Here is a 27,347-nt window from a genome sequence, read left to right on the forward strand (position 1 = left end):
TGCGAATATTGATTCTGACCATTACCTAGTAGCAGTACATGTGCGCTCAAAGCTGTCCACCGTATACCGGACACGTCAAAGCCGCCTTCCTCGGCTGAACATCAGGCAGCTAGATAACCCGCAAGTTTCCGAGAACTATACGCGCGAGTACTGAATGAGACACTGCCTTCTTCCGAGGAATTAGGTGCTTCAAACCTCGAAGACGGTTGGGGCAGAATACACTCGGCCATCGGAGAGGTCGCTACCGCGTCACTAGGTATTGAGCCTCGAAGTACACAAAATGATTGGTTTGATGGGGAATGCCAACAAGCGGTGGAGGAGAAAAAAAATGCTTGGAAAAATTATCTAAGTATTGCCACTAGAGAGAACCTGGCCAAGTACCGACGAGCTAGGAACAAGTTGACAAGGAGAAAAAAGCGCCAAAAGGAGGACAGAGATCGTGAAGAATTAGAGCAACTATTCCGAGCTAATGACACGCGCAAGTTTTATGAGAAGGTGAACCAAACTCGGAAGGGCTACACACCGAAACCTGACATGTGTAGGGACGAGGGAGGGAATCTAATCACAAACGAGTGCGAGGTGGTCGACAGATGGAAGTAGTTCTTCGATGAACACCTCCAATGGCGAAGTCGCAGAAGGAGGCGGAACGCAAATTAACCTGGAAGCGCCCATGGAAGATAGGAATGTCCAAGAAGTCAAACGAGAAATCCGGCTGCTGAAGACCAATAAAGCCGCTGGGAAGGATCGTCTACCGGCGCTGCTTTATAAACATGGCAAAGCCAAACGCCAGCAAAGGCTCTACACTGGGTTATTTCGAGGATTTGGGAGGAGGAAAAGCTACCGGAGGAATGGATGGAAGGTTTGTACCATCTACAAAAAGGGTGATCGGCTAGACTGCGGCAACTATCGCGGTATTACGCTGGTAAACGCCGCCTGCAAGGTACACTCCCAGATCCTGTTACGCCGGTTGTCACCGATAGCACAAGGTTTCGTAGGGAATTATCAGGCGGGTTGCATGGAGGCTCGCGCAACTACGGACCCAATTTTTACTATCCGACAGATCTTGTCGGGAGTACAACGTGCCCACGCATCACATTTTTATTGATTTCAAAGCAGCATACGATACAGTCGATCGAGACAAGCTATGGCAGATAGCATACGAACGCGGTTTTCCGGACAAACTGACGCGACTGACCAGAGCTACATTGGATCGTGTGATGTGTTTCGTGCGCATCTCTGGGACACTCTCGAGTCCCTTCGAGACGCGACGAGGGTTGAGACAAGGTGACGGTTTATCCTGCATGCTGTTCAACATCGCTCTTGAGGGGGTTCGATTTTCACCAAGGGTAGCCAACTTCTAGGCTTTGCAGATGACTTCGATATCATTGCCAGGAACTTTGTGACGGCGGAGGCAATCTACGCCATACTGAAAGCGGAGTCTAGGAGAACTGGGCTAAAAATAGATGCGTCGAGGATCAAATATATGAAAGAAAGAGGCTTAAAGGAGACAAACGCGCGTCTCCCACGGACGGTAACCGTTGACGGCGAGGAACTAGAAGTGGTAGAGGAATTCGTGTATTTGGGATCGCTGGTGACCGCGGACAACAATACTAGTAAGGAGATCCAGCGGCGCATCCAAGCGGGAAATCGGACCTACTTTGCCCTTCGTAAAACGTTACGATCAGAAAGCATACCGGTAGTTCTTTATGGACTTGAAGTCGTGACGCTGCTCACGGAGGACATACGCGCCCTTGCCGTGTTCGAGCGGAAAGTGTAGCGGACGATATTTGGCGGAGTACAAACTGAAAGCAGAGAGTGGCGGAGGCGTATGAATCATGAGCTACAGGCACTGCTTGAGACTCCCATCGGACATCTAGCGAAAGCTAGCAGGCTATGGTGGGCCGGACACGTCGTAAGGATGCCGGACGACAGTGTGACGAAAATAGTCCTCTTCAACAACCCCACCGGGCACCAGGAACAGGGGGGCCCAACGTGCACGATGGCTCGCCCAGGTCGAAAGCGATTTGCGACTTCTGAGACGACCAGGAAATTGGCGACGAGTGGCCCAAGACCGAGTTGAATGGAGACGAGTGCTTGAAAGAGCACGAGCCACCCCGGCTCTAGGCTGAATAAGGTTTAGATAGGTAGCCGTACCAAGGCCTACGCTACCGAGTCTCGTGCCATCTTAAACTGTCCAGACAATACTGTGCCTCCTTCCCTGTCGATATACGACCTTAGTTTCCAACAGGGTTGTGGTTACCCGATCTCCGCTAAGGTTGCTTGTATTCCGGCTGTTGGAATACGGTATTTGGTAGGAATTGCTGATAAGAGGCTAAGGACTTTTATGGAGTCTGTTTTACGCATTATCCAATCATTTACCAATTATGCAATCACAGTGAATCAGGTGTAGCAATGGGGACTGCGAGGAAAAATTGAACTGAATTGAACACATGGTTCCATAGTTGACGTAACTCCATCGTGGCAAAGATCGTCTGAGATTTACAATTTATGTACAGCACAGTTTAATTTGTGACAGTACAAAGTTTGCCCCGGGTCAGATAGTTTATGCAGTTTTCTAATACTGCATTTAATTATGTGCTAAAATGTGAAATTTTATTTTTAGCAATTTTGGCCGCTTTTTTATACAGGAATGGAAGCTTTCTTATGTGCGTTGAGCTCAGCACATTTAGGCCAAAACCTAAGTTTTTACGCCAAGCTACTTTTCACGGGGAAACGGGAGGGATTGTTTTGAAAAGCCATTGTTTACCTTAGTACTCCGGTGAACTATTCTCGAGCACTGTTCACTGATAAAGGCTTAAAAATGCTTATTTTAACCACACACTGGAATTACGGAATTTTTACTTTCGCTCAAAAAGATTTTATTTTTGCTTCTTTCTTCTGTTATTGCAGGGATTGTCAACATTCACCCAGTCTACTGCGATGCAAACTGTTGTTTGATAGGAATTTCTTCTCTGTGTGAGATCGTCGTGAGATTGAGCATGCCATTCGGAATCAAAATAGGAAACAAGCCATGGCAGTACATCTAGAAGAAATTGGTTTTTATTCAAACTCATCATTCATACCTTGGACACTCATAAATTTCAGTTCTCTTACCGGGTAAGCATTTAATTCCACTACTAAACATGTTAGATACGTTTAATTCGAAACTGCACTGGGTTTCATCCTTTTTACTTGAGTTTTTTTTTTGCACAAAAACACTCATCCTGCAATAAATTATGTACTTCCAGTCGGACCTATGTCACACACCTGGAAACAAGAACGGTGCTATTTCGCGAAAAAAAATAATCGATACACGTGTCTCCTTTGCTTAATTTTTCAAATCCGGAAAAATTAACTAGCACTAGTGATCTGCAATAACTGGTTGTAAAATAAGATACGCTCCGAAGCAAGAATGCGAAAAACAGTTACGAAAAAATCAACTTCGATGTTATAACTAACGATTTATTTTTAAAAAAACATACAACAGTAGGCTCAATAAGTAGCCGACAGTAAATCAAAGTTATTACTTTGCAATCGCGTTGGGTTTTGGTTAGCTAGTCTCTGCATAAGTAGTGTGCTGTTTCTTGCTATGAGTGAATGTGAACAAACTATAGATCTAGAATTTTTACATTGCCTTCTGTATCTTCTAGCACTAAATTCAAACACGCATAATCGCCGCTCTGCATCCTAACGATGCGTTTTTTTTGTGTTGCTGCTTAGACCCAAACTTGCTCCGATTATAATCCTCAATAATTAATTAATAATTACTTCTCATATCATTACATTACAATAGGTTTTTTTTATTTTTGCTTACATAAGCGCTGCCTGAAGCAACATTCTCCATTTCAGGCTTTTTGTTTTGTGGTTTTTTTTTGCTGGGTTTATTGTTAAATGTATCATTCACTGTACTGTACTGTGTGGATAGAAAGGTTGCGGTCGCACACCTTACCGATAGTTTCTTACAGATCCTCATCCTCGTCGGGTAACGCGGTGGCTTGCGCTTCCTGCAGATCCTTCTCGATCTGTTGCTGCCAATCTTTGTCCATTTTGACCTCCGGTGGCAGCAGGGCGGGCATTGCCACGAACTCCAGGTTCGGGTCGCCGACCAGCTTTCGTGCCAGCCACAAAAATGGCTTCTCGAAGTTGTAGTTAGACTTGGCGGAAATGTCGTAGTACTGTCACGGTAAAAAAGGGTAGATTGAAGTTGAAATTGGGTTTGCTTTACGAGTAAAAAATGGCAAGTCCCAGTTAAACGGGACTACATTGTGCGATCTCACTTAGCAACAATTAAACCCAAAGAAAAGAGGTGAAATCTGGGAAACTGCAAGATCGTCACTATCATCTACGATATGCTCTAGCGTGCATTAGCCCCTCAATTATAAACTGAGTGTCATAATCAAGTCAAGGGCACGCCTAAATAGCAAAAAAAGAAGTAATTCGAAAACATTCTTACCTGCAAATTCTTCTTCCGATGGAATACGATAGCCTTGGCTTTCACTTTGCGGTCCTTGATGTCGACTTTGTTGCCGCACAGGACGATGGGAATATTTTCGCACACTCGAACCAAATCCCGGTGCCAGTTGGGGACATTCTTGTACGTTACGCGGGATGTCACGTCGAACATAATGATGGCACACTGTCCCTGAATGTAGTAACCGTCTCGTAGGCCGCCGAATTTCTCCTGACCGGCCGTGTCCCAAACGTTGAACCGTATAGCGCCACGGTTCGTGTGAAACACGAGCGGATGCACCTCAACGCCGAGCGTGGCCACATACTTTTTCTCGAACTCTCCCGTCATGTGACGCTTGACGAAGGTAGTTTTCCCGGTGCCGCCATCCCCGACCAGGACGCACTTGAACGTTGGCATATCAGCTTCAGCCATCGTTTCGTTGTTGCGATCGCTTGTGTTTGTGAATCGAATGAGTGAGACTCTTGGAGACAAAGTATGAATAACTTTCCGTGCAGCTGTTGCCTTTAATTATCCTCCTGCTGGGTTTCTCCTGTTTGCCTGTGAGATCGAAAAAAAAGAACAATTCGGATTGATTTTTATTACAGCACCTACTAAATGTAAGAATAACTTGAAATTAGGAAATTTCAACATTTACGGAAATGTCAAAACGAGAACGGGGCTGAAAAATCGAGAAACTTCTTTTGTGCCGCTCTCAGCATTCTCTTCAAGGCTACTTTTCAAAGCTTGACGTCATGATTTCACTTCACTAAAAATGCGGAAATTCTGCTATTTCCCAACGTCCTCGTGTTAGCAATTGCGACGCTAAACTTTAATACGAATCTGTGATAATTACAATGTCAGCAATTAGATTAACATGAAGTTCCTAGCGAACAGTGCTAGGGTTCAAGCTGTGCCACATTAATCAATATTTCTCTCACAGTTTAATCTGGAACTGACCTTCTTTTGAGAGCTTTTGTTTCCAATATTTTTCGACCGTTTTCAATATAATTAAAAAACTAAATTCCTAGTAGGCCAACAGCAGCTTATTCACTTTTCTTCCAATTCCGTACACTACAAGATCCGTTCACAGCGGAATGGCGCGCGCTTCTCTGGCTCTCTACTTCTTGCACGACACCATACACTTTTTTGTCCGTTATGCCTTCCACAGTTTTCGCCGGTTGGTTAAAAATTTTCAACTCCAAGCTGTTCTTCTGTTGGTTGGGCGGCGATGACGAACGAACGACGTTTACCCTCACACATGCACAAACCCGCGGGCGAAGCTTTTCACTCATACACCTCGAGATCGAGAAGTCGCATACAAGCACACAATCGCGCAATCTGATTCAGTAGCAGCAGCAGGCCATCGGTCGGTCATATGAAATCCTTCACATTGCTTCCTTTCAAAGATCAAAAATGAAAATCATTTTCCTTGCAAATAGAGAAGATTCACCGATTTTTCCGTCCTCTTTCCTTCCAGTTCAAACCGATATCGAACAAATCGTGTAAACGATATTACTTCAAACGGGAACTTTGCTTTTAAACCACAAATTATTTCAGCTCACGTTGGAAAAATTTTACTTACTGCCAGCGAACAAACACCGTCTCCTCAGCCAAACACACAAACGAACAATCGAAATGCAAAATGCGGACTGAAAAGCGAACGAACGTTGAAGCTCGAAGCTGCGGTCTAGCTCGAGAGTAGTGTGCTGTAATTTGCGGATTTTCTCTTGCGTGGGCCTGTATGAAACGGGCGATAGAGAGCAAACGAGCGAGTGTGTTGGTGTGTTTCAAGTGTGGCGGGAGAGCTGTGTTTTGGCCGGAAAGAACCGGAACAACGTTGGCTGCCCTGCGGCTCGAATGACGCATGATGACAGTTCCAGCGATGGGGGGTACAATGGAAGAGTACTGAGAATGGAATCTGGTAACTACACTTAGGAAAAATATCATAAGAAAATATTTTTTATTAGTTCTGGGCCAATTCGAAACGAATAGTGATTTTTACACTCAAGCCTGCTCTAAACATTAGTTTATTGCTGAAGTTAGCAATACAAATGGCCTGAATGATATATTCAATTTGAATATTAATTTCTTCACTCAGTGTTGCTACACCTTAATGCCATAAAATCTCTGTGAAATCCCAAGTATAATTATTTATTTGATTGCGTTTTCGTCTTAAACAGTGCAAAGCCTTGGACTTAATAAACGTCTTTCTTAGACTTCACCCAGTACATGACAATTGCGGGGCCTTTGCAATGTTCCTACTTGACTTTATGTTTATCTATAGCAAGCCCCGCCCAGCAGAGATCCGAACATATGAAGACTGGCTTGTTAGATTCGCATCGTATTTTGAATGCCAATTTATAACAACTATTGCATCGAAAAGCTAATATGCACAACGTTCAATAAAAAAATGCCAGTAAACTGCATATGTTAATGTTTATTGGATTCCTATTTAGGTCGATTCATAATAGCTTGTAGTTCAATGTGCGAATGAATTCGACATTCTACTCAAAATCCGCACACAGCACGGGGCTCCTTCGAAAACTGTTCTTTAACCCAAATTCTCGCAATCAGCCGGTGCAGAGAAATGGGTAGCTTTTTTAGGGCGTAACCTAATCAGCTTCGCTCCGATGCCATCCTTTCTGTATATCGACGCATCTCAATTTCTTTCGACTTATTTCGAACGAATTGTTTCACCCATATGGTTTTGTTGGTGAAATGGAGAATACATACTTTCATTTGACAAACCGGTCTGGCGGAAGACAGAGCTATGCTCTTATTGTTGTTCAGTTGGTTGATGGCGTTTTTAACTTCGCCTATCGTTGAGGCTAGCACTTCGTCGTCGTCGTCGTCGTCGTCAGCAGCATAGAGCCGAGGTGGCGCGTGTTGTTTCAAGTATCCGTCTCCATTCAACTCGATCTTGGGCCACTCAACTCACCAACAATTTCTTAGACGTCTTAGAAGTCGCAAATTACTTTCGATCTGGTCGTGCTATTTTGCACGTGCAGCCCCTTTGTTCCTGATGCCGGTAGGATTGCTAAACAGAATCGGTTTCGTCGCACTGCCGCCCGGCATCCTTACGACGTGTTCGGCCCACCGTAGCCTACAGACTTTACGCAGATGTTCGATGGGAATTTCTCCAAGACACTGCCTGTAGCTCATGTTTCGTACACCTCCGCCATTCTTCACTTTCAGTTTGTACTTTCGCTCGAACACGAAAAAGGCGTGTCCTCTGTGCTGTGAGCAGCGTCACGGTTTCAAGTTCAACTACCAGTCTAATAAGGGTTTATCGTCAGTTTCGACTGCGGCGCATACTTTTTGATCGTAGCATTTTACGCAAGGCAGCACGCACAATTTTCCGCTTGAATGTACCCGTTGTTTCTCCTTAATAGTGTTGTTGTCTGCGGTCACCAGCGATCCCAAATACACGAACTCATCTACCACTTCTGGTTCATCGCCATCAACGGTTACCGTCCGTGGAAAGCGAACGTTCTCCTTTGAGCCGCTTCCTTTCATGTATTTGATCTTCGATGCATTTATTTTTAGCCCAATCTTCCCAGACTCCACTTTCACTTTGCCTCTGCTGACGCAATGTATGATACCAAAGTCATCTGTGAAGCTGTCAACCTTTGGTGAAAATCGTGTCTCTCATTTCGGTGCCCGCTCATCGGATCACCCCTTTAAGAGTGATGTTGAACAACATCCAGTATAAGCCGTCATTTTTTCCCAACTTTCACCGCGCCTCGAAGGGACTCGAGAGTGCCCCCGTAATGCGCACGAATTGATACTTCTTCAAACTGCTCAGCGAGAAGGATGGGGAAGGGAAACGGTATTAAAACGAGTAGACACGGGTGTGCGTCGCGGCTCTTGCCAAATACAATAGGTGTTTCCGTCGCAAACAGAAACCGCCGGACACAAACCACTAATCCGGGTAATATCACAGCTAATAATGTTGCCAAGACTCCTGGATCGAGATTATACGAAGATCACAAGGTGAACGAAAGCTGAACGACCAGGGCTAAAACTCCTTCAAGTTCGACCACGAAATTTAACAGTAAAGCGGAGATAAAATGGCAGAGTAATATCGCTGTGGTTAAAAATCGGAATTTTTCATCTAACTTAACGGTTTATTTCTCTTCTCCCAACAGTTTTCACTTAAATCTAACTACTTGCGCATAACTAAGGCTGGTGTTTTGTTTTGTCCTCGACTTGTGTTCCTTTTGGAGACGATTACTTCACCGTACACAACACACAACACTGGTGTGGTACGTTCTACGTGGCCTCGGCCACGGCCAAAAGATGGTACGTAGTCTCGGTTTCGTTCCGTAACACTAAAACCGACAGATGGACTACCAATTGCCTTGGAGCACGGATTGCAGACAACGGTTGATCTACTCGCAGCAGGGCTTTTGCTGCTGGTACGGTAGACGTGGACTCAGTTATGGAACCTGGCTGGCGATGTCTCACGATAAAACCGACGGCAATAGCCACTGTTTCTGGATGCGCGCTGCACCGAACGCAGAATTGTAAAACAGTTAATCCGGGTACGGGGGTTCATATTAATTCCGTCTGTGGAAGAAAGTCCAAGAACAAAAGGTCCCTCGAGGACCTATTCGAGGGATATTAGACTTTTTACACACAGCCTTAACTTTCCTACACCAGCCTTAATCTTCCGTTACACATTTTAAAATTTGCTTATAACTATTTTTACCTTTTGTTTCTTGTATATCAGCACTGTTAATTTTTACAATCTTTTAATTCACGTTTATTTCTTTGTTACGTGTTCGTGGATTGTTCGCTTTTAACCATTTTTGTTTTATAATTGTTTGGTACTAGAATGTAAGTTTTACAATAAACTATTTACTTTTAACAAATCACTTTTTTTACGACTTGACAATTACCTAGTATTGTCCTTTCAATACACCACAAACGACATAATCTCAATTCTATCTCACAATAAAATATAAATTAGAACATTAAAACAATTAATACGATCCTCGCCAAGCCCTTTTCTAATTTCGGTCAGTTAAAAATTGGAATCTTTTAAAGACTTCCAATTTTTAACGATCTTTTGTCCTGGCAACAATTATTTACTGGATAATACCCTATAGCTTACCTTGGTTGTATTCCTAATCTGTGAGCAACCCTGTAGGGGGATCCCTCCGTCTAACGTGGACGTGGAGGGTTATCACACTTGCAGAGGAATCTTCTGATTGTATTAGAAAAGGCTTTCCCGAGAGAATTGCCCCTCCGTCCCAGACGTGAGACGCCAGATGTAGAGGGATATAACTCACCCAGTCGATCGCATCACCGTTTCTCTTGCAGATTATTGAGAAAGCTTTCCGCCGTGAGCGACCTGTCCGTCCCGGTCGCGATGCGACCGACTTGGAGGGATATCGCTCACCTCGTTGACAGCTTTCTCAAACCTGTTTAGTTATGCCCGAGAGAGCTTTCCCAGAGTCCGTCCCGGTCGCGATATGACCGACTTGGAGGGTACTCACCCACTCAGTAGACAGCTTACTCAGGTCGTTTTAGATATGACCGAACAAGCTTTCCCGTGTGAGCAGAGATGCCATATTTTCTAAAAAAATGTCTGCAACTGCTCGAAAACCGAAAAAATCGGGCAGTTTTCCGGATACTCGAATTTTCTGGTTTAAAAATAATCTGCGAAAATCTGCACACTTTTTTAGGAAGTCTGTGAAAGTTTAAAGAGCTTCGAACAAAAATCTGCACCAGAACAATAAAAGTGAGAAAAACTGCAAATATCTGCAAATTTATAATGATCTGCAAGACCGTTCCAAAAATCTGGAATTTGCAGACAAATCTGCAAGTCTGGTATCCACGGTGTGAGTGACCGCTCCACCCGAAGGTTTGGAGCGCTATCATTCAAACAGTCGACAGCTTGCTCAGAGATGGACTTAGGAAATTTGGATTGGGATTTATGGGCAAATTGAAAAAAGCATTTTAAATTGGCAGAGCTAATTTTATATAAAATATGTAACCAATGGTTACAGAATCGCATCACTTCAACCAGCTCTGAGGTTAATAAAGATGTGATGCGTGCTCACGTTGTACTCCCGATATTTTTGCAAGATCTGTCGAATGATAAAAGTTTGTTCCATAGTGGCGAGAAGTCCCATGAAGTCTGTCTGATAATTCCCTACGAAATCTTATGCTATCGGTGACAGCTGGTGTAACAGGCATTGGCGTAGCTAGAGGAGGTGCCTGGGGTACCAGGCCCCCTCCAGAATTCTGCAGGCCCCCTCCAGAAATTTTCCTCATTGGAATTGGAAACCGGGAAAAAACTCAGTGTATATGTTCCCGCTGTGTAGATATTTTCTTTTTCACTAGGCATCGCAAAAGCGTAGTTGTCGTCGTCGTCAGTAGCTTAGTAGCCATCCCGGCTCATGCTGTTTCAAGCGTTCGTCTCCATTCAACTACATCTTGGGCCACTCGTCGCAAATTTCCCAGTCACAGAAGTCGGCCAGTTTCGACCTGGTCGAGCCATCTTGCACGTTGAGCCTCCCTGTTCCTGATGCTGGTGCAGTTGTTAAAGAGAACTGTTTTCGTCGCACTGTAGCCTACTGACTTTCGCCAGATGACGATGGCAATCTCTCCAAACAGTGCTTGTAGCTTATGATTCATACGTCTAGTCCGTTACTCTCCGCTTTCAGTTTGTACTCTGCCAAATATCGTCCGCAGTACCTTCCACTCTAACATAGCGTATACCTAGCGTTTTGCGAAGGGCAAAGGAAGCCTAATTTCCCGCTTACATGCGCAACTAGATCCCCATCAACAGTTACCGTCCGCGAGAGGCACGCGTTTGTTTCCTTTGAGTATTTGGTCTTGGTCGCATTTGTGTTTAGAACACTCGTCCTAGATTCCGATTTCGTCGGATCACCCCTTCAAATGCGGTGTTGAATAACATGCAAAATAAGCCGTCACCTTGTCCCAACTTTTGCCGCGTCTCAAAGTAACTCGAAAGTATCCCCGAGATGCACACGAAACACAACACTTTCTCCAATGTAGCTCTGCTCAGTTGCGTCAGTTTGCGCGGACCCTCATCAAGCCCGCCTGGTATTGCCCTACAAAACCTTGTGCTATCGATGAAAGCCAGAGCAATAAGATCATAATTAAATTTTTTTTGAAAGGCACCCCCTAGGCCCCCTCCAGGGAAATTTGCTAGCTACGCCAATGGTAACAGGATCCTGGAGAGTATCTTGCTGGCGGCGATTACCAGCGTTGTACCGTAATAGTTTTTCAAACATTCGTCTCCATTCAACTCGGTCTTGGGTCACTCGTCGCCAATTTCCTAGTCGTCTCAGAAGTCGCAAGTCGCTGTCGGCCTGGTCGAACAATCGTGCACGTTGGGCTCCCCGATACCGGAGGTATCGATATTTTGCCTGGCGATATTATCGGATATTGATACCACTTCATCCGATATTATAGGTATCGAAAGCTGAAAAAATGCCAGCTCTTCACGCATAGCTTTTTGCCAGCCTGGTGTCACCAATCTCACATATGATTTGACAATACCCCCATACTGATGGGCCCCTCGTTGCTGGGCCCCAAACAACAATGGCCGCTCCATATATTTTCTATGAAATGATTTCCCGCCCAGTGTTTTGACGTTTTAGATTGCGGTCATAGAAAAATGGCGACGTGCCTGGGGGTCGCTTTTTGCCAAATCATCGAACTCACGTTTTTCAGTTCTCAACACTGCGTTTCACTCAACTGCCAGCAGTCTGATTTGGGCCCGCTGTCAAATTTTGAGCCCAGGACATGCTGTCGCTGACGTTCACTACAGCTTGTTATAGAGATGTCGTTGGGGTGGTTCTCAAGCATTCCAAACAGGCATGTCTAAAAGCTGAACCATACTGCATGCCGCATTTAAAAAATTCTACAAAGTTTATTTGAGTCGATACGCTGCTGTCGTGCCTGATGAAATGAACTGCACGCTCAAAAAAGCATCCGCAACCCGTTTCGGTGTTGTCTTTCAGACGTCGATTTTTAACACTTCGGTAACACTCAGGATTGCGTGTGCTAGCTTCGTAAAAGATCCTCGGATATAGGGCACAGGAGGGTATTTTCAGCCCATTAAGCGATGGCGTCTATTTTTTCGGTGTATGGCCTAGTTATAGTGCAAGAACAGGTGGTTTTGACGTTCTTTGAATAAAAAATAGTGGATTACTTACAGTCTTGAGAAAATAGTTAAAACATATTGAAATTGTATGTCGGCAAAGTATTTTTATTGGCGAAAGAAAAGGTAAATATGGTGAATTTAGAAACCTGCTGAAAATACCCTCCAGTACCCTATGCTGGATGTGTGTCTCTTTGCTAGCGTTAGGTTTTCGTATTCCCTTATCTATTTCATTCACTCACACGGCCAACTGAAATGAATATGAAGCGCCTCCAGGTGTGTTTTTGCAAACTTGAGAATACTCTTCTACGGTGGATGCAGATATCAACGGACTGTTGGGTTAATTGTTTCTTGAAGTCACCACCGAACATCGTATCGCTGCAAGCGCTGATTGATTTGCAATACTCCACAGTATTCCATTCATACTGTGAACTGTGAAGCGAGCTACGTATGATAGCTTGCTTTAAACCGATCCTGCTCCTGATCAATTATTTATTCTCTCCATAAAAATGCGTATCTCATAAATCCAGCCATACCTTGTCACTCAAAATATTTCAAAAAATCTTTTCTTAACATCAGTTTATTAGATGTTTCCGGAAATGTGTTAACCGGGTGCATTGAAAACTGATGCTAGAAGTATTACAAATTCAACACCACCGATAAATTGCTAGCCACAATTCGTGTTTGTTTGAAAAAGAGATGAACTTTGTTGCGTCGTTTTAGGAAATGGTAACGACCGTATACGCTAAGTTCGGTGTTTTGCCAATGCCTGATTCTAATTTTGAATTTTATTTCTTGAGATGTAGATTATCTTAATATTTTCCTCCATAGAATAACACAATGTGAATAAATAATATGAGAAGGTTAACTTATGCGAATCTAAATTACATCTAACACTTTTCTATAGGAGTTAATGTAAGCATTTATGCTGCTTCTGTTGAAATATAACAAACTATGCAGCAAATCCCCGGGTTTTTCAACAAAGTCTTGCCAGGATATTTTGTTGCATTTTAGACCAATCTATTGAATAAAAAATTGTTTGAGACTGTTTAGTTTTAGTCCTGCTGCTTCCTGTTAAAAAGCGCCCGCCTGACCGATAAATCTGGGGTGACATTGCGCATCTCGTTTCGAGTGATTTTGGTTCGAGACGCCCATTTGTTTAACATGGTCGAAACGAACCAAAATCACTCGAAACGAGATGCGCAATGTCACCCCTGATGTGAACACTGTCGAGTGGAACGTATACGGTATCTTGGAGGTGCGGAGATGCCGGTAACATAAACGAGGCAGGTGGCCGCATCGCAAGCCCGTGCCGGATCGTATCTGAAAACTTTCTGAATATTTCGGATTCCGATATCGGTGAATATCGAAGTATCGATATTTTGGTTGCGATATACTCATTACTCAGTATCGGATCGGTCCGATATATTGCGATACCAAATATCGATACTTTGGCTTTCGATTCCCATCCCTAGCACTTTCCGCTCGAGCATGGCAAGGGCGCGTATGTCCTCCGTGAGCAGCGTCACGGCTTCAAGTCCATAAAGAACTACCGATCTAATAAGATTTTTGTACATTCTTAGCTTCGTGCGGCGGCGTACGCTTCCTGATCGTAGCGTTTTACTAAAGGCAACGTTGGCCCGATTTCCCGCTTGGATGCGTCGCTGGATCTCCTTACTAGTGTTGTTGTCCGTGGTCACCAGCGATCCCAAATACACGAACCCCTCTATCACTTCTAGTTCGTCACCGTCAACGGTTACCGTCCGACCAGATCTAGAGCCGTTATCAGCATTTCTCGATCATGGTTCTTAAGCTCTGCTGATAATAGGTGGTCCTTACCCAGTAAACCATTTGGTTTGTATATCTCGATTCCAACTGAGATATACGAAATCATATCTGAACGAAAAAGTTATATTTCACGCCATATGAGAACTTATATGTACCAAAGTGGAGGCAATACACGTGCGAAAATTTTGACAATTATTTGTAACTAGCTGATCCGACAAACTTCGTATTGCCACAAATTAACCTGTGTTGTACATAAATCATGAATCTCGGATGATCTTTATCACAATCTCGAGTTTTGCAAGCCCCCCAGTGGGCTGCGCATCCGACGGCGGGTCACCGGCAACACTCGCGACCGTCTTGTCCTGAATGATCTAGTGTTACTATAGATAGTTTTGTGGTCTTGTATTGACTAATGTTTTATGGAAGAGTCTCGAATTTCTCGAGTTTGATTAGTTTTTGAGTTTCGCAAAAATTTCTGTTTTATTTGTATGAGAGTCCATATTCCCCTACCACAGGGGTGAGAGGTCTCTAACTATCGTAAAATAAATTCAAGACTCCAAAATCTCCCACATGCCAAATTTGGTTCCATTTGCTTGATTAGTTCTCAAGTTATAAGGAAATTTGAATTTCATTTGTATGGGAGCTCCCCTCTTAAAAGGGGAAGGGGTCGTAATTCACCATAGAAAAAATTTCTGCCATCTAAAACTCCCACATGCCAAATTTGGTTCCATTTAATTGATTAGTTCTCGAGATAAGAGGAAATTTGCATTTCATTTGTATGGAAGCCCACCCTCTTAAAGGGGAGATGGGCCATAACTCGCTTTCTAAAGAAGAGAGGGGTCTCAATTCACCATAGAAAAAAATCTTGCGTCCAAAACCACTTACATGTCAAATTTGGTTCCATTTGCTTGATTAGTTCTCGAGTTATGAGGAAATTTGTTTTTTATTTGTATAGGAGCCCCCCCTTTTAAAGTGGGGAAATCCATAGAAAATATACCATAGAAAATATTCTTGCCTACAAAAACACCCACATGATAAATTTGGTACCATTTGCTTGATTAGTTCTAGAGTTATGAGGAAATTTGTATTTCGTTTGTATGAGAGCCCCCCCTCTTAAAAAATTAAGGGGTCCTAATTCATCATAGAAAAAATGGTTGCCTCCAAAAACACCCACATGCCAAATATGGTTCCATTTGCTTGATTAGTTCTCGAACTATGAGGAAATTTGTATTTCATTTGTGTAGAAGCACCCCCTCTTAAAGTTGGGAGGAGTCCTAATTCACCATAGAAAATATTTTTGCCTCCAGAAACCTCCACATGCCAAATTTGGTTCTATTTGCTTGATTAGTTCTCGAGTTATGAGGAAATTTGAGTTTCATTTGTATAGGAGCCCCCCCTCCTAAAGTGGGTAGGGGTCCCAATTCATCATAGAAAAAATTTTTGTCTCCAAACACACCCACGTGCCAAATTTGGTTCCATTTGCTTGATTAGTTCTCGAGTTATGAGGAAGTTTGTATTTCGTTTGTATAGGAGCCCCCCCTCTTAAAGTGGGGAGGGGTTCTAATTCACCATAGAAAATATTCATGCCCTAGAAAACTTTCACATGCCAAATTTGGTCCCATTTGCTTGATTAATTCTCGAGTTATGAGGAAATTTGCATTTCATTTGTATAGAAGCCCCCCTTCCTAAAGTGGGGAGGGGTCCCAATTCATCATAGAAAAAATTTTTGTCTCCAAAAACACCCCCATGCCAAATTTTGTTCCATTTGCTTGATTAGTTCTCGAGTTATGAGGAAATTTGTATTTCGTTTGTATAGGAGCCCCCCCCTCTTAAAGTGGGGAGGGATCCTTATTCACCATAGAAAATATTCTTGCCCTAGAAAACTTTCACATGCCAAATTTTGTTCCATTTGCTTGATTAGTTCTTCAGTTATGAGGAAATTTGTATTTCATGTGTATAGGATCCCCCCCTCCTAAAACGGGGAGGGGTCCCAATTCATCATAGAAAAAATTTTTGTTTCCAAAAACACCCACATGCTAAATGTGGTTCCATTTGCTTAATTACTTCTCGAGTTATGAGGAAAATTGTGTTTCTTTGGTACAGGAGCCCCCCCTCTTAAAGTGGGGAGGGGTCCCAATTTACTATAGAAAATATTCTTGCCCTCTAAAACCTTCACATGCCAAATTTGGTTCCATTTGCTTGATTAGTTCTCGAGTTATGAGGAAATTTGTATGGAAGCCCCCCCTTTTAAAGAGGAGAGGAGTTATAATTCCCCTTATAAAGAGGGGAGGGGTCTCAATTTACCATAGAATAAATTCTTGTCACCGAAAGCACCCACATGCCAAATTTTGTTCTATTTGCTTGATTAGTTGTCGAGTTATACAGAAATTTGTGTTTCATTTGTATGGGAGCCCCCCCTCTTAGTGGGGGGAGGGGTTTCTAACCATCACTAAAACCTTTCCTGGCCCCAAAAAACCTCTACATGCATATTTTCATGCCGATTGGTTCAGTAGTTTTCGATTCTATAAGGAACATACGGACAGACAGACAGAAAGCCTTCTTTATAGGTATGGAATCTATCTTGCATTTTAAACAGCGGTTTTTATAACACGCAACTTAGTACCCTTGAATATATGATTGAGATATAACTTAATATTGTAATCAAGTATACTGCTTTATAACACAGAGAATTTATAACTCACAGTCATGAGTTGTATATGAGGACACGTCAAGAACACGCACGACTGCAAAGCAATTTATTGTTCACTTTTGTTCCAATGTAAAATTGACATGCTGCATACGATTTAATGTGAACTTTCTATTACGATGTTATGTTATCTGGGTACCGGCGCGCCATACGAACCATTATTAAAGAGCTAGATCGAAAAAACTGTTTTGAAAAGTGTCCCTAACGGTACCGCCAGAGGAAACGCGACGTTTAAATACGCAGCACTTTTTCGCCGGAAGCAGGACTACGTATTTAAACGAATGTGAGCGAAGTCGTGTCGCGTCGCTGTCGCGTTTACTCTGTACGGGGCCTTAAGGTTTCGATGCTATTACTTATGTCTCACTATTTTTGAAACCGTCCCACTGTGCGGCGGGCACGGCGGCGGGTTTGTTGGTCTTCAGCATTTCGATTTCTCGTTTGACTTCTTGGAGATTACATGCTGGGACATTACTATTTTCCATGATGGGCACTCCTGTTAACTTGATTTCCATCTCCTTCTACAACTTTACCAACGAGGTGTTCGTCGCTCACGTTTGTGATCGTCATATTTCTTCCTGGGTGCCTCACGTAAGGAAGAGAATAATAAAAATGATTCTCCTTGATGGGCTTGGCTTGATGGCGCTCAGCTCGAATGATCCGCTCAATATTTTGTTCATGTCGGGCAGTCAAACATGTTCCTGCGAGTACGCCAGACTTTTCTTTGAGTATTTATATCGGCGATCGAAACATCGAAAATCGTTCTCGTTGTTTGTTTTATCGATTTATCGATGTGTCATCAACGTCGGCATTGTTTATAAACAAAAATTAAGTTTTTTGGCTGCGTCGAGCAGAGCATTTACCACAAAAGTTGCAAAGGTTTATGAATTCTGCTTAAAAATTATAATCGAATACGATGAGTAATATCTATATCCAGGAGCCTCCGACATCCGGAAAGGTATTAGATGGAATGTTAAAACTTTAAACCATCGAAAGTATTCAACTTATGTGTTTTTTTTTTCAGGTTCTTCTGAGGACCACCGTCGGCGATATCGACATTGAACTGTGGTCGCGCGAATGTCCATTAGCTTGCCGGAATTTCGTGCAGCTCTGCATGGAGGGTTACTACAATGGAACGCTATTCCACCGTATGGTGCGTGGTTTTATAGTGCAAGGTGGTGATCCTAATGGCGATGGTACTGGTGGAGAGTCCGTATACGGACATCCGTTCAAAGATGAATTCCATTCGCGCTTGCGGTTCGTGCGTCGTGGCCTGGTGGCAATGGCCAATTCCGGAAAAAACGATAATGGTTCGCAGTTCTTTTTCACACTTGGAGCCACGCCGGAATTGCAGAATATGCATACGTTGTTTGGAAAGGTGGGTGGGGATACAATCTACAATATGCTGAAACTTGAGGACGGGGAAGTATACGAAAATGAGCGACCGCATTTTCCGCATAAGATCCTGAAGACCGAAATTCTGCTTAATCCATTTCCGGATATCGTTCCGAGAGTGCTGAAAGAAAAGAAATCCGAACAAAAGGTAGAGAAGCGAAAGAAAGAAAAGGGTGTTAAGAATTATGGACTGCTTTCGTTCGGTGATGAGGCCGAAGAGGAGGAGCAGGAAACTAACGATTTTGTTCAGAAAAATATGGCTGGAAAAGGAAAAAGCTCTCACGACGTTTTGGACGATTCCACTCTAAGCAAGCAGGCTGCCTCCGATGAGCAGTTGAAAAGTAGTAAAACCAGCCGACGGGATTCAGGCGACTCTGCTTCTGATTCCGCTTCGGAAAAAGACCGTAAATCTGCAAGCGTTCGTGACCAAAACCGGGTAGAAGATGAAGCCAAAAATGTTAGGGAAAAATTAAAGCAAAGTTGGTTACAAATTTTCAGTTTAAGGCAGTCAAAATATTTTGTTCATTATTTTCAGAAAAGCGAGAAGTAGCAAAAGATTCATCCTCAGATTCGGATTCCGATTTTGGGTTGGAAAGCGAGCGTAAAAAAGCCAAAATGCAGGAAGCTGCAAAAATTCGAGAAGAAATTAGCAAGCTTAAGAAAGACTACCAATCGGACAAACGAAAGGATCGTGACAAGGCCCAGAAGGAAGAAACCAGCAAGAAGAAAAAGGAAGCAACTAGCGAAGTTATGAAAGAATTCCTCTCTGTTCAAGAGCAGTATTCGGAGAAAAAGCAACAACTGCCGAAGAAGGGTGCCTCGAGGGAGAACTTTACCCTTCAACTTTTGGCAAAGTTCAAGAATAAGTTGCAAAATGTGCAAGAGCAAACCGGCGATGATGAGTCGGCGGCTGGAGGAAGCCGCGAGGAGCCTGATGAAGAGGAAGACATTCGGACTGATAACTGGCTTGCGCATCGGTTACAGTTCGAAAAGACAGATCCAATATTGGCCAAGGACGCGGTCACCAAGGATGACGATTGGTACGACGTGTATGATCCAAGAAATCCTCTAAACAAACGTAAACGTGGCGAAAAGGTGCAGACGAAGGACAAACCGCGAAAATAAGGTACGCTTTATGTTTGGTTTGGGACAGGAAATTTTATTGTGAGTTTAATGTAAGTTTATGTGTAAATTTCTTCCTCTGTCATTAAAAGAAACATCATCACCTTCCAGTGAAGTTGGCTAAAGCTAACCTAATCTTAGTTTATCTGCAAGCAATAGTTTGTACAACTAAAAGCACTATCAATTCTTAATTTACATATTAAAATGGTCGCTAGTTTTCGACTGGAATATATTTAAAGACCAGTGATATGGAAACAAGTATCTAGGTATTAAAATTATCGTTAAATTGCGCGCTTTAGAATGTTGAAAACGATTAAAACCTTAATTTCCTCTATCTGTACTGCATTCTACACTCAAACGGATAGCTTCTGCAGCGTCGAAAGCAACGAATTCACATCGCCATCGATCTCACTCTTTAGGTTTAAATTCTCCACCTGATCTACAATGGCATCGAAATCGATCGGTTTGTTCCGAATCTTATCCAAGACTCCACTAAACTCCTCCAGCATTTCCTCCAGTTCACGTTGCTGCCTATGACCGGCCTCGCTCGGATCCAGATAGAGAAGGCTCCCGTTGCGGACTTGCGATTTGAAAACTCGGAAAATCATCTCGCAAACCCGTACCACGTTGCTCCTGTGGTTGTGGATGTCGCTCTTGGTGAGTCGTTGCATTTTCGAGATGATGCGATCGGACAGCCGCAGCTTGCCAATTGCTATTTCGAGCGCAATTAGCCCATTGGAGTCGCGAGCCGTTACGTCCGTTCCATATTTAAGCAGCAGATCGATTATGGCAATGTTTTCCGTGCAGGCCGCCAGGTGAAGTGGGGTATTTCGATTGAGATCTCTAATGTTAGGGTTTGCCCCATTTTCCAAAAGTAACCGGACGGCGTCAGTGAAACCTCGACTGCATGCGATGTGCAGGGCGGATCTGTTGAACGTAAATTCTCGATTGTTGGGGTTGAATCCTTTGTTGATCATGTTCTGCATGTGTTCCGTATTATTGACCATCGTCGCATTCAGGAACATGGTAGTGTGAACTGCTTGTAGGCGTGATTTACAGTATGGAGCATAGGATCTTCGTGCATCTCGACGGGATCTCACCCTCAGGCTTCTCTCAAACTCTGGGTGACGGAGTGTTTCTTCTACCCTCTGGCCTACGCAAATTGCTGCTTTCCATAGTTCCCCTTCGGGTGATGGTGGAGAAGGACTCGCCTCGGGCACCGGTTCGGTACTCGCTTCGGTCTGAACCAGTACAGCAGCTTCCTGTTCTTGCATTATCGAAGAAGACAAATTCGAAGAAAAAACCTTACAAACATCTAAAGCCACAATTTAACTAGTGAAAAAACAAATTTTGTTAGCTCTTTGTTTACGCAACGAAAAAGCGAAAGCGAATGACAATCGAGCAGAGATGCCAGAAACTTCAAAGTCTTAGTTGCTGAATATAATTTATTATTTATCAGTCTACAGGTAAAGGTTGGTTTACACTATTCACTGATTTGTGCTTGTATCAAGCTAGGCGAAAAAATCGAGAAAACCTTTTCAGCAGATAAAATATTAGGGTTGCCGACAATTGCAAAAAAAAAGTCGTTAGCCAAGAAACGAACCAAGCTGAAAGCGACATCTGTTAGCAGCTATACCTAAGTAAATAGGTTAAACGAGAAAAAACCGGTTCAAAAAGAAAATGAACGTAAGTTTAAACAATACGATGCTGCCAAAATTACTTAATTTATTTGTTTTATTTGTTACCAGAGAAAGAGTTTGTATATAAAGGTAAACCTGGGTAAACCAAGCATAGGTACTCTGTAACAGAATAACGTATACTGTAAAAACAATGAATCATGTTTCTTTCATACCTCATTTCGTGCGCAATAAAATAATAATGTTTTGACATACAACGCTTTAAATCTAAATTTTATTACTGCTACCCCTGGCTAAGACAACCAACATGTGCAGTGCCGCCTTCAACGAAAGGGGAGGGAAGCCGAGTTAATTAACTTTTTCCGAGAAAATTGTTAGCCGATCCGTATACTTGAAAAAGTTATCTGAAAATTTTTATATGAAACATGAAAAAACACATTAATGGGACCCTGCCGGATTTGTTGCATATACCCTGGGCCTCCACCATGTGCAATGCCGCCTTCAACGAAAGGGGAGGAGCCGAGTTAATTAACTTTTTCCGAGAAAATTGTTAGCCGATCCGTATACTTGAAAAAGTTATCTGAAAATTTTTATATAAAACATGAAAAAACACATTAATGGGACCTTGCCGGATTCGTTGCATATACCCTGGGCCTCCACCATGTGCAATGCCGCTTTCAACGAAAGGGGAGGAGCCGAGTTAATTAACTTTTTCCGAGAAAATTGTTAGCCGATCCGTATACTTGAAAAAGTTATCTGAAAATTTTTATATGAAACATGAAAAAACACATTAATGGGACCCTGCCGGATTTGTTGCATATACCCTGGGCCTCCACCATGTGCAATGCCGTGTTTACGTTTTTTGCACTATTTATAATTGTTTGAGCTATTAAAATTGTAAAAAACTTTTAGGATTATTTTGAAATATTGAACATCTTTATGGTGCCGCTTTTGGAATGGAAAATTAGCTCTGGTGTCGTTACCAACTATGTCAAAGGAATTTGTCTTATATCGAGGGAAAAATTGTCTTATATCGAATTGTCTAATATCGAGGTTGTTTAATAACGAGGTTGCCTTATATCGAGATATCCCTGTAATCTATAATGGTCAACGAGAATCTTCAACTAGGTATCGACCGTAACAGTGATGTCCAATCAACCAATTAAACCTGTAGTATAGGCCTACGATTCTGTTCAACGTAGATTTGCTACCGAGTGCGTAGATTATCGATTAAAACGTACTGTTAACCAAAATGCAAGTTATATAAAAGCATATTTTAAGTTGAAAAATCAATCTTTTTCGGTCCAATATAGTTCTATTTAGTGCAAGACGTTGTCTAACGGTGCTGATGTCCCTGAACCCACCCAACAAAATAACTCATCGAAGCGAAGAAAAAGTTGTCGCGCTCCGGTGCCAGTCGATCGGTTGGAACGTTGATGGAACACCAGCTTAGTAGTCATTGTCTCAATGGATATTCACCCTGGAAGTAATACTGAGCAATTCTGTATTGGTGTGACCAATTCATATGATGTAAAAAAGCCTCAACTTTTTAGCAGAATTACACATGTAAAAAGAACCAAATGTGAAAAAATGTAACTTAATATCATTTAGCAAAATCACACAACAGATCTCAAGCAAATCAATCAATAGAAAAATCTGAAACTTAGGGATTTAGGAATTATCTTAGACTCCAAACTTTCATCTATTATCTATTATTAATCTTATTCAACTATTATTAGTACAATGCAATGCACAACCAAACAACACGCTGGGTTTTACTAAACGCTTTAGCTTTTAAGACCTGGTGTATAGGCCTAAGACATTATATTATCGTCAGCACAAAACTTGACTTCCGAAAAAACGGCAAACGATTTTTCTTCCGTACCGTACATTAAACCTAGTGTCGGAAGTAGTTTGCTGTATAGCAAATGCCGTCTTTTCGAAAGTCCAATTTTTTGCTGGAAGCTGGATACACAATATATTGCCTATATATGAACTGACAAACAAGATATTTTTAATCGCGCGAGAAATATTCGAATAGCAGCACTTACCTTAAAAAATTACACGTTCTTTTCAAGCACAAAAATTATAATTTTTCAAAAAAATTTACTGCGCAATAACGAAAAACGTCCATCCGAGATCGTGTTTAGGGAAATACCCTACCGGATCTAGCAATCAGTGTTGCTAGGTGTACGGTAAGGTGAATATAGAGACTATACTATACTACATCTTGGTACAAGGGGTTTCCAACAACAATGATTACTACGAAGCTTTGAAAAAAGTTACTTTTGATTACTTTAAATATTGCCCGTTTCATTGGTAACAAAACGCGCTGCTCACTTTTTTGATAGCTTGAAATCGTCGCAGAAAGAATCTGCTTGACTGTATGTAAGTTATAAGTACATATTACGCTTGTCTAGCACGTAAGCTATTGACACAGAGAACAGACTACCAGGTAATTGACAAAAAGTGTGTAAAAGGTTTTTATGTAATCTACGAGTAATCCTTCAATAGAGCACCCCTCGAGCAGTAAATGGCAAACTAAATTTTGATGTCGCTGCCATCGCTGCCATGTATCCTCAGTTGCAACTTGCAAGGAAAATTGTACCATCCAAAGTGCGATATCGCTCATAGTGCTATTTTGCATTAAATCGTTTCGGTATCTTCGGCGCTCTTTTTCGTTATCTTCCAAGCAATAGGTGCGCCGAAGATACTGAAACGATTTAATGCAAAATAGCACTTTTATGAGCGATATCGCACTTTGGATGGTACAATTTTCCTTGCAATTGACAATAACTCCACCACAAAGAAATATTGGTAAAGGTATTGCCCGTTTCTTTGGTAACAAAACGCGCTGCTCACTTCTTTGATAGATTGAAATCGTCGCAGAAAGAATCTGCTTGGCTGTATATAAGTTATAAGCATATATTATGCTTGGCTATCACGTAAGCTATTGATTTACTTGACAAAATAAACGATATTTGCCCCCGCGACGATTCTGGCGACGGTTATAATTCATCGCGTACGAAAGGGTGGGAAATTGATAATATTGCAGATTGCAGGAAAAATCCTAACATTGCGGTTATCTTGTCAGCTGAACCAAACCACCAAAAGATAACCGCATGATTTATTATAGTAATTTAATATATGAAAATTGACCAAATCAATTATGTTCCACCACAAACACGCTACAAAACTGATATTTTGTCGAACCACAAACCAGAAAAACTAAATTGTAATTTTGCGGTTGTATCGCGGACATCTCCTGTCATTATCTCCTGAGCGCGTTACCACCGCCGCAGCAGGAGGATTTATTATAAGCGCCGCAATACATGGATATTTTTTCATGCGTTTGGCAAACTATTTCTGGAGGGCGCTAACGACAGATTTTACACACAGAAAATCGATTACTTCCTTCGATCCTGTTAATCTGTTCTCTGTGGTTTGGCACCATAAACAATTTTACCAAACGGTCGGCTGTTGAGATTACGGCAAAATTTTGCCGAGCTCGGTGCTTTTATTTAAGTGTGTAAGTTCTGAGTCAGACTAAGATTTTTTTTTCCTGTATGGACTCATCACTGCGGCCAGTATCGTTGATTTACTATGATTTACGCCCGGGTGTTTGCTGTATAACATGCACACTTAAAAAAAGTACCGAATTCGGTAAAATTTTGCCGAAATTTCAACAGTCGAGCGTTCGGCAAAAATGTCGATGACGCCAATCGACGTTTACGAATCTTTAGTAACGTTTGGTACGTTGTGGGACGTCCCGTACGTTATGGGACCTGAAAAAACCGTTCGCGTCTGGTCTGTATAGTTTGTGGAACAACGGAATCGAAAGTGGTAGTCTGCTGATCCGGAATCCCTTTCACTGGACACGACACTCGTGAGTCGAGCAGTACCATTAGATCGATAAATCATTGAATTTGTCCAGTTTTGCTACGCGATTTGATGATTCAGTTTGTCAAACCAACAGAGAGGTCCGTACAGATGACGTCTGTCTGAGAGGGGTCAACAAAGCAATCCATCACGTAGGAGGAGAGTGTTAGTAGATTAGTAGATGTTGACGTTGATATAATTAAAAGAGAACGCATAAATCGGCTCGAACTACGAAATTTTCGTAATAAATTTGCAATGAGAACACAAAATAAATCGACAAGCTGCTGCGTTACGTAATGGTTCACTGTGCCCTGTATTTACCCGTAAACACGTGACCATTCATTGTACGTCGATTGATACTGAACTTGCAGATGTCGCTTGCACGTTGATTTTTTTTAACTAAGAGTTATACCGAACAAACTTAACCGTTTCGGTTTAGCATAATTTGGCAAAAGTCTCATAGATGTCGCCACAAAACTGGTAGGTTTCTTAGCTAACGAACTGACAGAAAACTGCAATGTTTAAAAGTGAATCAATTTTTGGAGGCTGGAAGAAGCCTTTTCTTAACCGAAGCCATTTAACAGGTGTGTCGGGTAACAATTTTCTCGGAAACAAAAAATCAGAGGGGTTGTGTACAAGACACGACCGCATATATAGGTGACGCAGGACTACGTAAGTCTCTTTGTAGTGATAGTAGTATGTATTCATGCTTGTAATCATTCGATTCTTCATGTATACATGCTTTATGCAACATATATACATGCTACATGCGTTGTATGAGTAGAATCAATATATATAGAAAGCCAGTGTCGCTGCAGTGCTCGTGGTAAACATCACACATTTGAAAATTATGTATTTACATTGTATGCGCATATGTGTGAGTGATCGATTCGAAACGGGAATCTGATTGTCAAACTAAAAAGGCAACCCAATAAAAAATCTTTCTGCTTTTTCGTAAATCACGTAGGATAAATCACCCGATTTGGTCGTTTTAAGGTATTTCGTCGGCAGGAAAATTTTCTATTGGGCAATTTGACAATGTAGTTCCCGTATCCAAGACACGAACCAGCAACATGTTTGCCACCAAAATATCCATGAAACACCAGCGACACTGGCATTCTATATATATTGATTATACTGTTGTATGTAACATTTATCAAAGTAGTAACATTGCATACGTTCAATTCTCAAAGGATTGTGCATTTGAAAACAATTTAACAAAATCAAGAACAGAAACTATTACTTCCCTGCTACCTTACTGAAATCAAAGATTGTTTTTATTATCCATGGTTTCCCACGTTCAAAGGATTTTACCAATTCAATCCTATTTTATCAACAGCACATCTTTTCACTACACTTCTAATGAAACGGCAAGCATGCGTATTCATACAGAGCCGTATTATAACCGAACACAACAGCTGTAGCACATTTTTCCAACACAGATATCAAATTCGCCGAGGTTTAATCGTCACGCAGTAAAGAATTTGCGATCTGTTGGGACAACGAACTAGTGTCATTTTTTCTGGCACACTGCCCTAACACAGACATCAGATTGGACTAGATTTAATCGCGTTCGTAAGAAATCTGTTGGCACGAGGGGGCTTTGTCACTCTCTCTGGCGTACTTCCCAAGCAAAGACATCAAAATGGTCTAGGTTGAACCGCGGTGTTAAGAAATCTTGTTGAAATGAAACTTTGTCACTTGTTTTGGCTTACTTCCCAAGCACAGATATCAAATTGGTATAGGTTTAGATCATCGTAAAGAATCTTCCAACCAATCACGAAGCGAGAATTCTGGTAAAACATAGCTTCATTATTTTCAATTTTTCAATAGTTCAACATCAAGAATCCATACTTTTCTTCATTTGGGTCAATTCTTAGAAGATTTTCTGATCGATTGGTGTAAGAATATTGAAAATCGATCGGAAAACCGCTGAGCTATTAGCGCTCAAAACCTTTCATTTTTCGTGACGTTCGCATTTTTCGATTTTTTGGAACGACACCCTATCTCAAAACTTGCCGTAAGACGTAGTCCTACGTCAAAAGTTAATTACCTCGGCTCCTCCCCTTTCGTTGAAGGCGGCATTGCACATGGTGGAGGCCCAGGGTATATGCAACGAATCCGGCAGGGTCCCATTAATGTGTTTTTTCATGTTTCATATAAAAATTTTCAGATAACTTTTTCAAGTATGTATATCGGCTAACAATTTTCTCGGAAAAAGTTAATTAACTC

The 27,347-nt window shown here is 42.1% G+C and overlaps 3 protein-coding genes across 3 annotated transcripts; 1 reads left to right on the plus strand and 2 right to left on the minus strand.

The window, feature by feature from the left end:
• Positions 1-3,844: 3,844 nt before the first annotated feature.
• On the minus strand, positions 3,845-6,133 carry LOC128733641 (GTP-binding nuclear protein Ran). Its single transcript, XM_053827369.1, has 3 exons — positions 6,033-6,133; positions 4,454-5,008; positions 3,845-4,175 (listed from the first exon to the last, which is right to left on the minus strand). The coding sequence occupies exons 2-3, from the start codon at positions 4,880-4,882 to the stop codon at positions 3,960-3,962; spliced, it is 645 nt and encodes a 214-aa protein (XP_053683344.1). The 5' UTR covers positions 4,883-5,008; positions 6,033-6,133; the 3' UTR covers positions 3,845-3,959.
• Positions 6,134-17,926: 11,793 nt separating this feature from the next.
• Positions 17,927-19,925, plus strand: LOC128734467 (spliceosome-associated protein CWC27 homolog). The gene is made up of 3 exons (XM_053828687.1): positions 17,927-18,040; positions 18,107-18,956; positions 19,013-19,925. Exons 1-3 carry the CDS (start codon positions 17,999-18,001, stop codon positions 19,600-19,602), a joined length of 1,482 nt encoding a protein of 493 aa, XP_053684662.1. The 5' UTR covers positions 17,927-17,998; the 3' UTR covers positions 19,603-19,925.
• Positions 19,622-20,926, minus strand: LOC128734469 (ankyrin repeat domain-containing protein 54-like). The gene has a single exon (XM_053828688.1). The coding sequence runs from the start codon at positions 20,871-20,873 to the stop codon at positions 19,953-19,955; it is 921 nt and encodes a 306-aa protein (XP_053684663.1). The 5' UTR covers positions 20,874-20,926; the 3' UTR covers positions 19,622-19,952.
• Positions 20,927-27,347: the final 6,421 nt, after the last annotated feature.

The sequence above is a fragment of the Sabethes cyaneus genome, chromosome 2, assembly GCF_943734655.1.
Source record: "Sabethes cyaneus chromosome 2, idSabCyanKW18_F2, whole genome shotgun sequence".
Classification (NCBI taxonomy): Eukaryota; Metazoa; Arthropoda; class Insecta; order Diptera; family Culicidae; genus Sabethes; species Sabethes cyaneus.